The sequence below is a fragment of the Branchiostoma floridae genome, chromosome 8 (genome assembly GCF_000003815.2).
Source record: "Branchiostoma floridae strain S238N-H82 chromosome 8, Bfl_VNyyK, whole genome shotgun sequence".
NCBI lineage: Eukaryota > Metazoa > Chordata > Leptocardii > Amphioxiformes > Branchiostomatidae > Branchiostoma > Branchiostoma floridae.
In genome coordinates this window covers 11585053-11600325 of record NC_049986.1, presented here as the reverse complement: position 1 = coordinate 11600325, position 15273 = coordinate 11585053, and the positions used below count along the sequence as shown (strand labels likewise).

Genomic DNA, 15273 nt, shown 5'->3' with positions numbered 1-15273 from the left:
ATATTTATTGAATGGCTGCAACACAATCATAGAATCCATGGAAACTGTGTACATGTATTCTTCTCCATTGACTCAGAAATGAGTGAAGGATGCATGGGTCAATGCTGCTCTTACAGGGGGGCAAGCAGATGGGCTCTTTATATACACTTTTCTTGCAGCGGGTCTTTATGGATAGCTTGCCATATGATTCATTTGGACAGGCTGTAGATGGACTTGTGTGCCTTTACATCTTTGAACCAAATTTTATATCAATGCAATTGGATGTGTATATGTACCATCCCATATGAATAGACCTCATGATTGCTTACCAACTGCCTTAATGAGAGATGTATGCAAAACAGGATAGTTAGTGTTTGTGGCTTATGTGATCCAAGGAAATGTCTGTCTGGAAATTATTTCATTGCTCGATCCTGAATATTTTTCAATGCTTCTAGATCTGGGACAAAAGTCTTGCATATAACTGAGATTCAGTTACACACATGACCATGTTTCATGATCATGTTTACTATGTGTGGCAGCTTTACCAACAGGCAGTCTACTGTTAAGATCTGTTAGGAGGGCCTACTTGTCATCATGGCTTATCTAATACCCGAGTGCCAAATACTTCCATTTTGTGTGTGTACCAACAAATACATTGTCAGAATGATGCTGACCAAAGAAAGGTGAAAAAGTGTTTTGACAGTTTCCGTTATTTCGATAACGTGTGTTTAAGGACTGCTCCTTGCTAGCTATAGAATATATTACACGAATGTACATTTCTGAGAAAAAATACTGCAGTAAACAGAAGACTATAATGTCAATTTAGGGCAATAGCTCAAGTTAAAGATGTTGCAATAGATACCATACGGTATATGTATGTTATGCTTATATTTTCGATTAGTTTCTGTTTTAAATGTTTATACTTTTGTATAATATGTTTGGTGGAAAAAGTAGATTATGCTGTTTACTCAGAATATGTTTAAAAGACTGATTTATTTAAGTTGTTTTTGTTGAACTGTTTATAAAAAAAATCATAAGCTAGCTAGATTTCCATGTTGCACACCTGTTATCATGACTGTTGCAGACTTGAACTTCAGACAGCTTGCACTTCTCATGCATGACTTGAATAAAGACAATGTTCACCTGTCAGAAATTGTTCATTTCTTAGGGGAAAGCTATCATCTGAACATCAGGTTGGTGTGTATTGACGTTTTCTTTTTCACAACCAGTAGGTCTAACCAGCTTACGTTTCGATGCTTGTCGGACATCTTTCTCAAAGCTGACTGGCATGGAGTGACTTTTTGATGCTTTATGTAGCCAATATAGGTAAGTTGCCTTAGCAGCGAGAGCACCGTACCATCCCTAACGTGGCTAATCCTATGGAATAGTAAGGCGTAAGAAAATAACCCAAATGATGAACCAGGACGAGCGTGGACACATACTAGTACTAGCCACGTTTGGGATAATAATCATGTGATCGTGATCTCGCCATTAAAGTGTCACCTGCATCTGCCACCTATAGCGGCGAGAAGTAGAACTCCATTCGGGCTCTGATGAAGATGTCTGACAGGTACCGAAACATGCAGGTAAAACCTTGCTGGTTGTGAAAACTAAAACTCCAATACCCAATAAAACTTCTGAACACTTGAGTACTGCACAAGAACTGTGTTAAAGTCCTGAATTGACTGGAAGACCAGTTATTTTTTCTTAATGCAGAAGGGATGAAAAGAATAAAAGTAATACTATGCATGGGAAAACACTTAAAGCTGTTAAACATGTCTTCATATTTCAAGTACAAAAGTAACTCTAGTGCAGAAATTACTATAGGTAAGCAGGAAAAGTCCATATGTAATGTGGCACGAACCCTTGAGTCGCAAATAATAACTTTTGTCCCAGCAGGGATGATTTTTGTCATTTATTCCTGTCACCATTTCTAATGAACGTCAGCAATTAACGTTGCTGGGCGCAGTCCCAGTGACCCAAAAATGCAAATTATACTGTTTGTACCATTTTCAAACGTCACTATATGTGCCACTATGACAGCAATAAATGTACTTGCATCAAGCTCCAAGAATATAAACTTTGAAATGCGGTATGACCAGCTGATGGTACTGATTGGTAGATCTACTGCATTGGCCATATGGCTCTTTGTGTTTAAACATTGATGAACTTTGCTCATACCCTCCATACATCTCCATTTTCACCGAATGATTAATATACAATATACAAAATTGTTACTAGCTGCAATTTCTGACATACGTTTATGTGCCAATGATACAGGACTGTACAAATCATACCAGCGCATATACTGCTAACTTTAGTATTGCTGTTAGAACTAGCACGTAATAAAATGCAAAATTTAATGTATACCAAGGCACATGCAGACCTCGTCATTGGAATGTCTTCTTTATACTAGTAATCCAAGAATCCTCCATCTCTTTCACCATTCTACTTCCTGTCAATATTTCCTTTCTGCAACATTATATTTCTTGTTTATCGGTGTTAATAAGATGACCTTGCTACCAAAGGAATAACATGTCACTATCTGCATCAGGCACGTCAATAATTCCATAATATTGAAGGTCTCTAATCGTTCTAGGTGATTGAAAACGAGTGTCTGTTTTACTGCACTGCTAGCTGAAGCCTGGCGCCTGGTGTAGAGCTGTTGGTTATTTGTACGAAGTTTCACTTCTTCCCTTTCTTTTTGCCCGATCCCTTTCTTCCCCCAGACTTTTTGCTCTTCTCTGACCCTTTAGCTCCTGCGGACAAAAAAAGGCAAATAGTTCAATTTGTATAAAACTTTTCATTGACAAGTTGCTACATTGTACACCAATATCTATTGTCGCAAAGAACATTGTAATTTATTACAGTCGCTGCGCCTGATGCTACTGTCTGAAATTGACGGCACCGTTAAGCACCAACGTAACTTCGTTCCGAGAAGCAATGTTTCAACCGTAATCTTACCTTTTTCAGAATATTCCGCCCCCCATCTGACTTCTTCGGTTGGAATACTATCAGGACCGACGACTGGTGCTTTCTTTTTCTTCTCATTCTTGTCTTTGATAGTTGGACCATGCAGCATGCCCTCTAACGCAGTTGACAGCCCAGGACCTGGTGGAGGTGCAGATTGTGTGGTATCTGCTGATTTGATGGTGGCTGCTGCTTGGGTTGGAGCTGCAGACTGCATTGTTGCGGCACCTTGCTTGTCGGTGACATACTCTGAGCCCCACCTGACTTCTTCTTTTGGAATGCCACCTGGACCAACGATGGGAGCTTTTTCTTTCGACGCCTTGTCACCTTTGATAGTTGGACCATGCAGCATGCCTTCCAGCGCAGCTGACAGCCCAGGACCCGGTGGAGGTGCAGATTGTGTGGTATCTGCTGACTTGATGGTGGCTGCTTGCGTTGGAGCGGCTGACTGCATCTTGGCGGCACCTTGCTTGTCGGTGACATACTCAGAACCCCATCTGACTTCTTCCTTAGGGATGCCACCCGGTCCAACGATGGGGGCTTTTTCTTTCGAGGACTTGTCGCCCTTGATAGTTGGACCATGTAACATGCCTTCCAGTGCAGCTGACAGCCCAGGACCTGGAGGCGGTGCAGATTGTGTGGTATCTGCTGATTTGATGGTGGCTGCTGCTTGTGTCGGTGCTGCAGACTGCATTGTCGCAGCACCTTGCTTGTCTGTCACGTACTCAGAGCCCCACCTGACTTCTTCTTTTGGAATGCCACCTGGACCAACGATGGGAGCTTTTTCTTTGGAAGCCTTGTCACCTTTAATGGTTGGTCCATGCAGCATACCCTCCAGCGCTGCTGACAGCCCAGGACCAGGAGGCGGTGCAGATTGTGTGGTGTCTGCTGATTTGATGGTGGCTGCCTGGGTTGGAGCTGCTGACTGCATTGTCGCAGCACCTTGTTTGTCTGTTACGTACTCTGAGCCCCACCTGACTTCTTCCTTGGGGATGCCACCAGGACCTACGATGGGGGCCTTTTCTTTCGAGGCCTTATCGCCCTTGATTGTTGGACCATGTAACATGCCCTCTAAGGCAGCTGACAGCCCAGGACCCGGTGGCGGTGCAGATTGTGTGGTATCCGCTGATTTGATGGTGGCTGCTGCCTGGGTTGGAGCTGCAGATTGCATTGTCGCATCCCCTTGTTTCATGGTGACATACTCGGAGCCCCATCTCACTTCTTCCTTAGGGATGCCACCTGGACCTACAATTGGGGCCTTTTCTTTGGAAGCCTTGTCACCTTTAATAGTTGGACCATGTAACATGCCTTCCAGCGCAGCGGACAGCCCAGGACCTGGAGGCGGTGCAGATTGTGTGGTATCCGCTGATTTGATGGTGGCTGCTGCCTGGGTTGGAGCTGCAGATTGCATTGTCGCATCACCTTGTTTCATGGTGACATACTCGGAGCCCCATCTCACTTCTTCCTTAGGGATGCCACCTGGACCTACAATTGGGGCCTTTTCTTTGGAAGCCTTGTCACCTTTAATAGTTGGACCATGTAACATGCCTTCCAGCGCAGCTGACAGCCCAGGACCTGGAGGCGGTGCAGATTGTGTGGTATCTGCTGATTTGATGGTGGCTGCTGCTTGTGTTGGAGCGGCTGACTGCATTGTCGCATCACCTTGTTTCATGGTGACATACTCGGAGCCCCACCTCACTTCTTCTGAAGGAATTCCGCCAGGACCGACGATGGGAGCTTTTTCTTTCGAGGCCTTGTCACCCTTAATTGTTGGTCCATGCAGCACGCCTGCGAGTGCACTCTCCAGTCCACCTTTCCCTGTATTTGCTGAACTGGTCTGCTCAGTTTGTTTTTGCGTTGTCCCAAAGGAGCCAGCTTGCACCCCCTTTTTGTCTACAACTCCTGTTGAAAAGTGAACCAAGATAGTATATGAAATGGTTATTACTGATCACGGATAAATAGTTGGTAGGAGTAGAAACTGGAAACGCCAGCATCACTAAAACACTGGAATCACTAAAACAACCCAATCCAATGAAAAAGGAGGCTAACTTGGAATGTAAAAGTTTTCATCTTTATGTTCCTTGCGGCTTGCAATGATCATGACAACAATTTGATGCTTTTGTCGTAAACTCAAAACACTCTAAATGAACTATCATCGATGCCCATTCCATAACCATAATGAGTCATTTTGTCAAGGTTCTGAAAAGAAAAAGGTATATAGGCAACTGTTCACGCCAGCATTTCTTACATTTTTCGTCTCACAGACGGAACTTTTCATAGGCAAGGGAGTACAAATAAGATAGGAAGAAGATATTTATGCATGAGATGACGACCCTGCAACCAGAGGCACCGCACGTACAGCCAGGTACATGTATGAGTGCTTATGATAAGCCATCGTGCACCAATGCAGCAACAAAATGTAGGCACTTTATATATGGATATGATGACAGAAAAATCATGCTAGAGCCACCCTTGTTGCTCATAACTGAAATGAAACAAAGTATATGGTTTATTTGACATGTGGAGGTTAGCGTGACAGGTCATCGGGTTTGTCCAAGCCACTCACCGGTTACTACATTCGTGGCCTTAAGCCCGTCCAAAGTTCTATCTAGCCGACCTAGAAGCTTGCCTATGCGGTCCTCCTCCTCCTCTATACCTTTCCCGGCACTATTAGTAAGGTTTTTGCGTCTGAACGTCCTTTCTGTCTGATTTCGTAAGTTGTGAAGTGATTGCACCTTTGAGGAAGAGACATTCCTTCGCCCTAAAAAAACAGAATTGGGGTTACCCATATGGATTTAAGGACCTCGGGTTAATGTGAGGTTGTTAACTTAAAGGTACTCCCCTGTGATATAGAAGTCACTGCCAACTTAACGAGCAAATGAGGCAGGAGAGGCGACCGCGCAACCATCACCAAGAGAAGAGGAAAAGGCAGATATGTTAGTACTCTTGGCCTAGCCCACTGTTATAACGATTTGTGCTTTCATTAGCAGAAAAAATGGAAATGTAAACATGGAGGTGAACATGTCTCCATTACGACATGTTCTCTTGCAAGCATGGATAAGCAACATCAATGCTCATAAGGCAACTATCGCCTGATGCCCCGCGATAAGCTTAACTTGTGTATGGAGAGATTGTACACATGAAGGGCATAATTTCATATTATATACTACAGTCCTATACCTTTCGTCGTTCCCTCCACTCCTTAATAGACGCATTTTTGTAAAGTCTTTACTAAGATTTTCTCTCGTCTTCTGAATCTTTGAACGTGATAACAGAAATCCGCGCATAACAAAGCAGACAGCTTAGGCATGTGTACTTGATGTTAGCATGCGCGATTACGATGCAGGGGCAAGGTAATGTTGGAGGTTTCCTTAAGAAGCAAGCAGTCGACTCAGTCAGTTCAATCAACCATTCATTTAAAGCTGAATGAGTACGTTATTTCGTTAACGTGTAGTAGCACATAGCGTACGCGTCAGATAGTCCAATGCCAAGACAGACCTCCGACAATGAACTCACAATAGACATGGTGTACGAACTGGGATCATGTAAGTTTCGATGCTATTGTTTTCTTTATTAGCTAGGAGAGGTTAAAGTTTACCTGCATCTTTAGTCTTGTCACCACCCGTCTTCTGGCCCTGGACTGCGGTCTTCTCCGCGACTGTCTTCTTTATACCTACAGTTCCAGTAATAACTGACTTTTAAACCATCACTACAAAATTTCACTCCACTTTTGAAAATACGTAAATATTGTAATCATCATCTGGTCATTTTCCCCACTATGCCTTGGCGTTGACTAAAAACAAACCATTTTCTTCCCCATTTCACAAACATTTACGTAGTGAGGACGGGTACTCTGTACATATTTGAACACCGTTATCTCTCATGAAATACTGTCAATGTCATAGATTTCTAGATAACATTGTAGACATACAGGAATCGAATGCTGTTGCAAATTCTGGGATGGCACTGAAAACGTTAACCATCTTATCTGTGCTTTGTTAGAAGGTAGGAGATAATCGAAGTACGACTAGGTTACTGTGGTACTATAGGATGGAATATCACCGGCACATCTAACATGTTGTATATTGTTAAGGACTACACGTGCACATTACTGATGCTGTGTGCTGTGAACAAAGTGGACTTCTACTACTACTACTACTACTACTACTACTACTACACAACTGATGTAGACACATCTGTACGTAGTACCACCAGCCACCACCACCACCTCACCGTAAGCATCTAACATGCAGCGCCAACCTTAGATATGAACATGTACGTACATATATGCGGGGTGATCCATATTAACTCGTCAGTCCCATTGGCCATTTTCACCCCTGCAGCAGTAAGACACAACCCAGACTATAGCTCTAAAGCACAAGGCGGTAGCCGGTCATTTCGCTACATCGCCTGTTCGCTGACTAAACCTAGTTGTTGCTCAGTGAAAGTAGCTAAGAGTTTATTTTAGTGCATAGTATAGTCTCGAAAAACAACTAAGGAAGCTGAAGCTGGAACGGAGAACAGCAACACAAAAGAAGCGAAACGACTTGTTGCAGCGAACAGGCGACACAGCATTCCCAAAACATGCCAAAGCTTATTCATTACAAGCAACTATAACCATTCATTTCATTTTGTGAATGCAGTACATAATGCACCGAATATAGTTCACACCAAGCATTATAAGCACCACTTATGTATACTTAAAGCGTATTTGCTGTAGTTGCTCTTGACCAAAATGGGAAACACGAATTTGGTGATTCAGAAGTAAATTGGGCCCAATTTAATACCATAGGCAACGCTATCGAACTGCTCGAATGTAGGAGACTATGTTTACACACTTGCTTGAAAGGTAGAGACTGGATTTGAAGACCTATGCCCAGACATTGTATTGATTGTACTTAAGAAAATAGTAATCGTTGTGTTACTGTATCTAAAAACATGTACATATTTCTCGTAGGGTATAAACACATTTTAAATGTGTTGAAACAATCATGTGAAGACAGAAAAGAAAAGTATATTGCCACATTTTTCCGCATGTTATATTACATCAATAAATTATATCCGTCGTTTCATGTCGCAACATGTCAATTACCAGCTAATCCACAGCTTGTCCAACACTGCTGTATAGCCATAGTATTCATGTGGACAGTTACATGAGTTACAATGTCCAAGTAGTATATGGGAGGTACTAGTAATCTCAATGTCCTCACAACGCTTTACGAGTTCCACCACACAAGACCACAATGATTCAGACACTAGTACTGTAACAACCCTTGAGGTCACATAGAAGCCATCATATTTATAACAAACTCAAACAAACAGGTACAAAAACTACAACGTAACGTGATCTATTCAATGTTTACTTACCTGTGTCTTTGCTTGCCATGTTGACGCCGTCTGGTATCACAGATCTTCGGCTTACTGTAGTCGCTGTGGGTGGGGAAACGACAATTAAAGTACTATTCATGACTAGTACTTGTAATTACGTTATCTCACAACAGTGCTCTACACAAAGTTACATTCACTACCTTGCTTATTACTTGTAAACTTATGCAGGAAACCTTCGTCAAATTATAGGCAGGAAAAGGATCAGACACAGGACTGCTACACGGGTGTGTTTGACCTTCGGTACTGCAGAGTTCAACTTATCTGGTGAACGCCCTGTATCATTAGTGCCTACTAATGATGTATTTGTTTAGTGACTGTTCCTGCCATTCATCCGATAGTATAGGTAAACACTGTTATCCTTCCGTGGTTTCTAGCCATGTAGTAAAAGAAAGAAACATTCTGGTAAATGAAAGAATGGTTACGATGTCGATAACTAAAAATGCCCAAGTCGCACAAGTCGTCGGGTGTATCAACGCCATGTTGCCATTATTTCCAGCTCGTGCCCAATCCTAACTAACATCAAGGAGGTTAAAAATCTAGATTTTTAACCTCCTTGCTTACATGGTTCGTCATATAGATGGTAAGACCCCAAGGGGGTCATTGCATACATTGCAGCAGATGCTGGCTAGTTATACGTTAACACATTTAGCATACAGCACAACGTTAACGAGGTCGGCCACCGACTGACTACCAAACTGACAGTACTCCATGAACGTAGTTATGTATTTACGGCGATTTGCCATAGGTCCCTGGAACATAAATGAAATGCTGTTTCTTGCAAATGTAATGTTAAGGCGTATGAGAGACCGTAAAATGCCAGAGACTGCTTCCTTAATTGAAGATGTGATGTGCATTCCAAGGTATAACCTCACGTCACCCGCACTCTTTGTTGTCTAACTTAAGCCGTTCCAGTGCCTTCCACAGTGCCTTACAAACCGAATGATAACAAATCAGGACATCCTTGAACTTATCCTCAAAGGCATCTTAAGTCGGGACACGTTATGAGTTACCTTCATCAATAATCACAATACCGTACCATGCAGTGGGCGTTGTCGGATTCCGGACCATTACACCATGATATCCAGGTGTTTGTCTAGACTATTAACCACCACGTCCTGCAGTACCGATCAACATAATTGTGATCATCTAGCTAAATCAGGAGATATACCTCGGTGAACGTTATGCTGTGACGCTGTCATGTAAGACCCTGAGGTAATTGTCAGTCTCTACTGCGATCTGTTTTGGCCCAATGCCAACTATCTCTGCGTGAATCTCAAACACAAAGGCGTTCTTACATTCTTTAAAACAGAACAAAAACACATCCCGGTGTTCAGGCATTTGTTGCACTGTAACCACGAGTCAACACTTCTGCATACGTAATTCTTAGCTGACGACCTTGAATGATTATCTTGTCAGTGTCCCCTCCCTCTTCGCTCAGCTGATTTCAGACATGACTTGTTTCTGTAACCTTTGACATTTAAACCCGCCCAGACAAGCATTTTTCCGGCTCGACTCAGAATTCTACAGACCAGCAGCGGCATAAACAGGAAAGAGACACAAACACACATTTTCAACAGGTGCCTTGTTGGTGTTAGGAACTTCTAAAACGTTGGCACCAAATGCTTTATTAGCGAAACGGACACTAATTGCACTGACCTCCCCGGCTGAGCTATTGACGTAGCTCTTCCAACAACCTAGTAGAAATACGTGATCTGCATTACACTGAGGAATGTGATACATTATAAATACTGAAGGAGTTTCTTGGCCATGCAAATCACACATGTATTTACGGCACGGTGGGAATTCCTGTGTAAAGTTTGCTGTTTGTCTACATGGGGTGACGTCATGGTATTATTAAGGACACGCCCACGGCCACTGGGCGCTGTTTAAAGCAATTTCACGTAGGGGGATAGTATGCCCTCAGGAATGCTTCAGCAAATATCCCACTTATATATCAACCAATAAATCAGGCCACAGCTTTGAATAGCAACCACTAACGTACTGATACACGATGAAGCACCCACGCAGGTGAAAACCGTAAACAAACTCCGACTCCGAGTTTCTGTCATTGTTCTCATTTACTATGATTTAGCAAAACCGATCCGTAGGTTAATGTCTGAATCAACTGCATGTCTTATAAAAGGTGAGTTGGCAGCACAATGTCGAAGAAGCTTCTTCAAGTCACTTATAAATGTAAAATTATGTGTGTCCAGGGGGTAACCGACACACAGACAAACGTCACTAATGCGGATTTACGGTAAATACGTGCAGATACATATCTGAACACACCCAAATGAGAAACGTTTTGCTAGTCCTTGGGTAGGGCTTAGACCCTCATTTCACCAGGCTCCCCCGACACTCGCACACTGTCAACTACAAAAACAGAAGGTTTAGATTTGGCTTACCTTGAGGGAAGGTACCCTAGTAGTCTTAACAAGGGGAAATGTCAAGTTATGCACTTGAAAACGGGACTGTAGCCTGCCCTGCTGCTCCACCTTAGTTCCTCGGGACCATCAGACTACGGGACTACGATATAAGGGACTCGTTCGGCAAGTTTTGAAGGCGCGGTCTTAAACAAACCCGTGTGGCTACGAATTATACGTCGCTACCCTCCGAAATACAATGGCGTTTTCCCTAGAAACCGCAAGGTGGCAGTTCTTCACAGTAAGAGCAAACACAACATCCGGGCACTGACCCTCCCATCATCCTCTTTCCCGAAACTGCCCTTCTTCGAAGTGGTTTGTGGTATCGTTTTGTCTCTCGCTTCGGTGGTATTTTCCTACCTTAGCGGGACATTTTCTGTCCTTTTTAGTTCACAGTAGGTTCTTGAGACTTCATAGTCTCTTTAGGTCGCTTTTGTGACTTTGGAACTGTTGTTTTGCATCACTATTCACCTTTTGCTGTTTTCTTTCACAGCGTTTCTTTTCAGGCTCACGTGCTAGACGGACATGTTCGAACATGCCCTGTTCTTCGTGTCTAGCGGTGATGATCAAAGTGATGATCCCAACCACGTCTACGGACCATGGTTGGAATCTGTACCCTCCTGTATCTTTGTGCAGGCAGGGAGGCGTGACCCCTCCCACTGGCTGGGTTGTCACGCCTGAGTCTTACGCAATCCTCTGTCCTTCGTGGCAGCAGGTTTTCTGCGAGCAGTACCAGTGCTTGTCCGCCGCCACTTTGTTGCCGGCAGGCCTTCTTGAAGCACCCCCGCTGTTTTCCTATTACAGCGGGGCCAGGTACTGGGGTTTTTATGACCCAATCCCCTGTTGAACACTTGTATTGGAACGTGTTCACGAAGTTTAGCCGTCTCATGACTGACTTGAGACCGGCATTAGTTCAGTCCCGTCAGTTTCACGTGGTTCACGTGCGTGGGTTTTTTCGTTTCAGACGATAAACGTTCGAGGCGCGCTTTGCGTCCTCCACGTTATAAGCCCAGTTGCCCACTGAGAACATACTCAGGGGTGTGGTACACGGAGGCCAAGGACCAGTCGGTCATGCGCCTCCTCCAGATTCGGAAATGTTTTCCGAGAATGTGGAGTACTCCGGTGCTATTACTGAACAGGTAAGTAGTCAGACTTTTCTGTACTGGAGAGGCCTTTCACTTTCCTTTTAGACCTCACCAAACCTGAACACAGGGAATGTTGTTTTCCCCTGGAGTTCTGGGTTGGTTTATGAAGAAAGGCTTCACACCTGGAACGAGGATTTCCTCGCTGATAAACCGTATCTTTTGACGGTTCTCAGGTGTAGGCGGTCTCCGCCTCATCTCATAGCCGGTATTGAAAGCGAAATGGCGGTCTGTGTAACAGACTTTTTTAGCTATGCATGCCGCATAGCATGACGATTCGCTCCGGCTTAAACAATAAAGGCACTGCTTTGCAGGCCTTACAGTCCTTTTTGAAGGTCATTGACCTCTGGCAACCTCATTGACTCGTTCATGAGGATGGATTTCCTTGCGAACAGGCAAGGGCCATGAATGACAGGTAGGACCACGAATGGCCACCTGAATTTTGCGGGACATTTGAACGTTTGGGGTTTTGCCCCCATGTCACCCAAATCAGACGCTTCGTGCATGATTGGGTTAAAAATAGGTTCTTGTGTCTGGCTAACTACAGTCAAAGACACAAATGATCACCTGACCAAAGCTAGCTGTAGCTAGTTTTGGGGACTTGCTATTCCCCAGAGGATAGCAGTCCGTAAGGCACCCAAGACGCCGATCGACAGGACTGGTATAACAGTCCGTTGGCCACAGTAACGCCTAACCGTTTGGTTTTTGGGCGTGGCTGCGGGGAGAAATCCCTTTCCTTCCGTGGCTGCTACAGGCCGGAAGGGTGTAAGGGACACCGCAGTTGGTAGGCAATAAGTAATTGCCTCGCCTCTTGTGCTTGAGCACAGGTCGCTCTTTGTGTGTGGTACCTTGCTGCCCCAGCTACAAGTAGATTTGAGGGATTTCTTGTTCCCTCTTGTGGACAAACATCTGTTCAGACCCTTGGGTACTGGGCGTTGTGTTGTCAGCTCGAGATGGACCGTTGTTTCATCTCTCAAGGCGACTCCGTCTTTTTGTCCCTCCAGAGGAGGTGACAGGGCCAGAAGTATGACTTGTGGCTTGTTTTCGCTTCAGCGGAATTGGGATCTCCTTAGAGAATCCTCCAATCGGGGACCAATTTTTGGCCCCGTTTTTGGTTTTATGGTTCCAAAGAAAGATGGAACTTGGCGTCTAGTCATAGTTTCAGACCTCTGAAACAGTAGGGTGTTTTCAGAACACGTGAACTGGAGAACATCAAGGACGTGATGTCCCTCCTAAGTGGGGATGACTGGTTGGTATACCTGGACATCAAGGTTGCCCTTTTTATTATCACACCAGTCACTTAGAAACTCCTGTTGTTTCTTTTCAGAAACAGTTGGGGAGTTTTTCAAGTAAAGTGTCCCAGGGTCCTCTGGCGCTCCTAGGACATATGCGGTTTTTAAACCAGTAGTTGGTGCCATCCGATTCAAAGGGATTCGGATAGTTTTTGTCTGGATGACTGGCTGAATCAGGCTCGTCTCGGGCAAAGCGTCTCCAGTACCTGCAAACGTGTTCGTTGTATGACGCATGATGTGGGTTTCCTGATCTTTTGGGAAAGTCCCAATTGATCTCAACCCAGCAGTTATCTTCCTGGATGGAAGTAAATCATTTGTCTTCTTATGACCTTATCTCTTCCTCAAGAGAAAAAGGTGAAGGTTTACAAGAATTGTACCTTCTTGCCTCATGTGTCTCTTGGCACTTGCCGAAGTAATAGGGCCCAATGGATGTAGCGTTCAGCGGTGGTCTACCAGGCAACGCTCTTTCACTGGAGCTTGTAGAAATGGTCTAAACGGGCTCTGAAAGAGACTCGTCTGTGGGACACCGAAGTTGTGTTGTCCCCAGAAGCTCCCTCGGGACTAGCTACCGGGTCAACTTGCTTGCCACGGTGGAGTAGTCGAGACTTTTGGGCGAGTCCGGTAGTTTAACTATCACAACGGACGACTCGCTTCAAGTCCGAGGAGCAGTTTTGCGGTGGACGCAGGACGAGAATACGGTTCCTCTCTTCAAGAGAGAGACACGTATTAGCGAGCTATTTTTAGAGCTCGCTACAACGTTTACTCGACCAAACCTGCTTTGCAAGCAACAGTCAAGTCCACCTCAGGCTTATACATACGTCAGCAGTGGCGCACATATGTAGGCAAGGAAGTTGTTTTGCCAACTTCTATGCCAGACAGCCATAGCTTTGTGGTAGTGTGCCTCTTTAGGCAAGGGTTTGGTGTTTTCATCGGAACCCTTGCTGGGTCCGATTTCCGAGGCCGACTTGGCGCCCGGAGTGTTTCCAAGACCAAAACCAGTGGAGTTTTTCGCCCACTCCTTTTCCGCCAAGCGTATGCTTCAGTTCTACCAAAGGTCGATCTGTTCGCATCCAGGCTGAAATACAGCTGCGTTTGGCACTCTGTGCCTAGAACCAGAGGCGTGGAAGATCGACACTTTAAGTTGCAGGGGACAACTTGAGAGTGTACGGGATTCCACCTTTCTGCCTCCTCTCGAGTTATACGTTCTTATGAGAAATTTGCCTCGATCAGGCGAAATCTATGGCCATAGTTTTGGCCATCTCAACCGTGCTTTCTGTTCCTACAGGAACTCTGGTTTGAGATCTACTGTCTTTTCCAATGGAACAAGACGGTGTTCCTCTTCCGGGTCAGAGGAAGTTCATCCTCGTTTGAGGTTACTCAGACCAACAGCCCGGATAGTGTCAGACAAGCTCTGATCACTGCGGGTTTGTCGTCTGAGGCGCGCCGGCGGCACCTGTAGCGTGTGCTGCGCCGCAAGACTGTGTTCACAGAAACAGTATCAGGCAGCCTGGAGTGCGAGACTAGGGCATTGGATCCGTCTAAGGCGACGGCCATGGAGGTCACTGATTACCTCTTGTGCCTTAATCAAGGGGGTCTTTTTTATAAGACCATAAATGTTCATGGCTCTGCGATTTTCTCAACTCGTCTGATCACAGACGGAGTCCAGTCAGAACAACACTGGTCTGACTGGAGAGCCTTTAACTCTAAGCGGGTGTATTAAGCATACACGCGTGACCCTCCAAGACTGAGGTACTTAGTCTTGGGACGTGGGTACGATTCTGAGATTCCTTCAGACTTGGGAGCCATTAGGTCCCTGAATTTGAAACAGCTCTCGCTTAAGCCAATCTTGCAATTGATGGCTTTGTAATCTGCTGACAGATGTTGGACTTTGGCGTCCTTGTATCTCATGCTGTACGAGAGTTTGTTTCCAGAGTTGTTTTGTTCTTATGGAACTAACAAATCTGATAGGCTGACTCAGCCTTACAGAGAGATCGTTGTTCGATTGCACCCAGATCTTAGAGAGATCTTGTGTGGTGAGACATATCTTACCTAAGGAGAAGTCACTCCTTCCTAAGATCT

General features: G+C 44.7%; 1 protein-coding gene across 14 annotated transcripts in view; it reads right to left on the bottom strand.

Moving 5' to 3' along the window:
* Positions 1 to 1881: 1881 nt before the first annotated feature.
* Positions 1882 to 15273, bottom strand: part of LOC118422081 (collagen alpha-1(II) chain-like) — a 15423-nt gene continuing 2031 nt past the window's right edge. The window contains exons 1-7 of one of the 14 annotated variants that reach the window (XM_035829612.1): positions 10743 to 10927; positions 8317 to 8379; positions 7233 to 7319; positions 6548 to 6622; positions 5516 to 5710; positions 2944 to 4851; positions 1882 to 2738 (exon numbers count right to left, since the gene is read on the bottom strand). In XM_035829612.1, the coding sequence (XP_035685505.1) occupies positions 2665 to 2738; positions 2944 to 4851; positions 5516 to 5710; positions 6548 to 6622; positions 7233 to 7278 (2298 nt within the window). In that variant the 5' untranslated portion in view covers positions 7279 to 7319; positions 8317 to 8379; positions 10743 to 10927 and the 3' untranslated portion in view covers positions 1882 to 2664. Of the gene's footprint in view, positions 2739 to 2943; positions 4852 to 5515; positions 5711 to 6547; positions 6623 to 7232; positions 7320 to 8316; positions 8380 to 9632; positions 9691 to 9993; positions 10081 to 10742; positions 10928 to 15273 lie in introns of those variants that run through there. The other 13 variants (XM_035829609.1, XM_035829611.1, XM_035829607.1 and 10 more) reach the window with 13 other exon arrangements.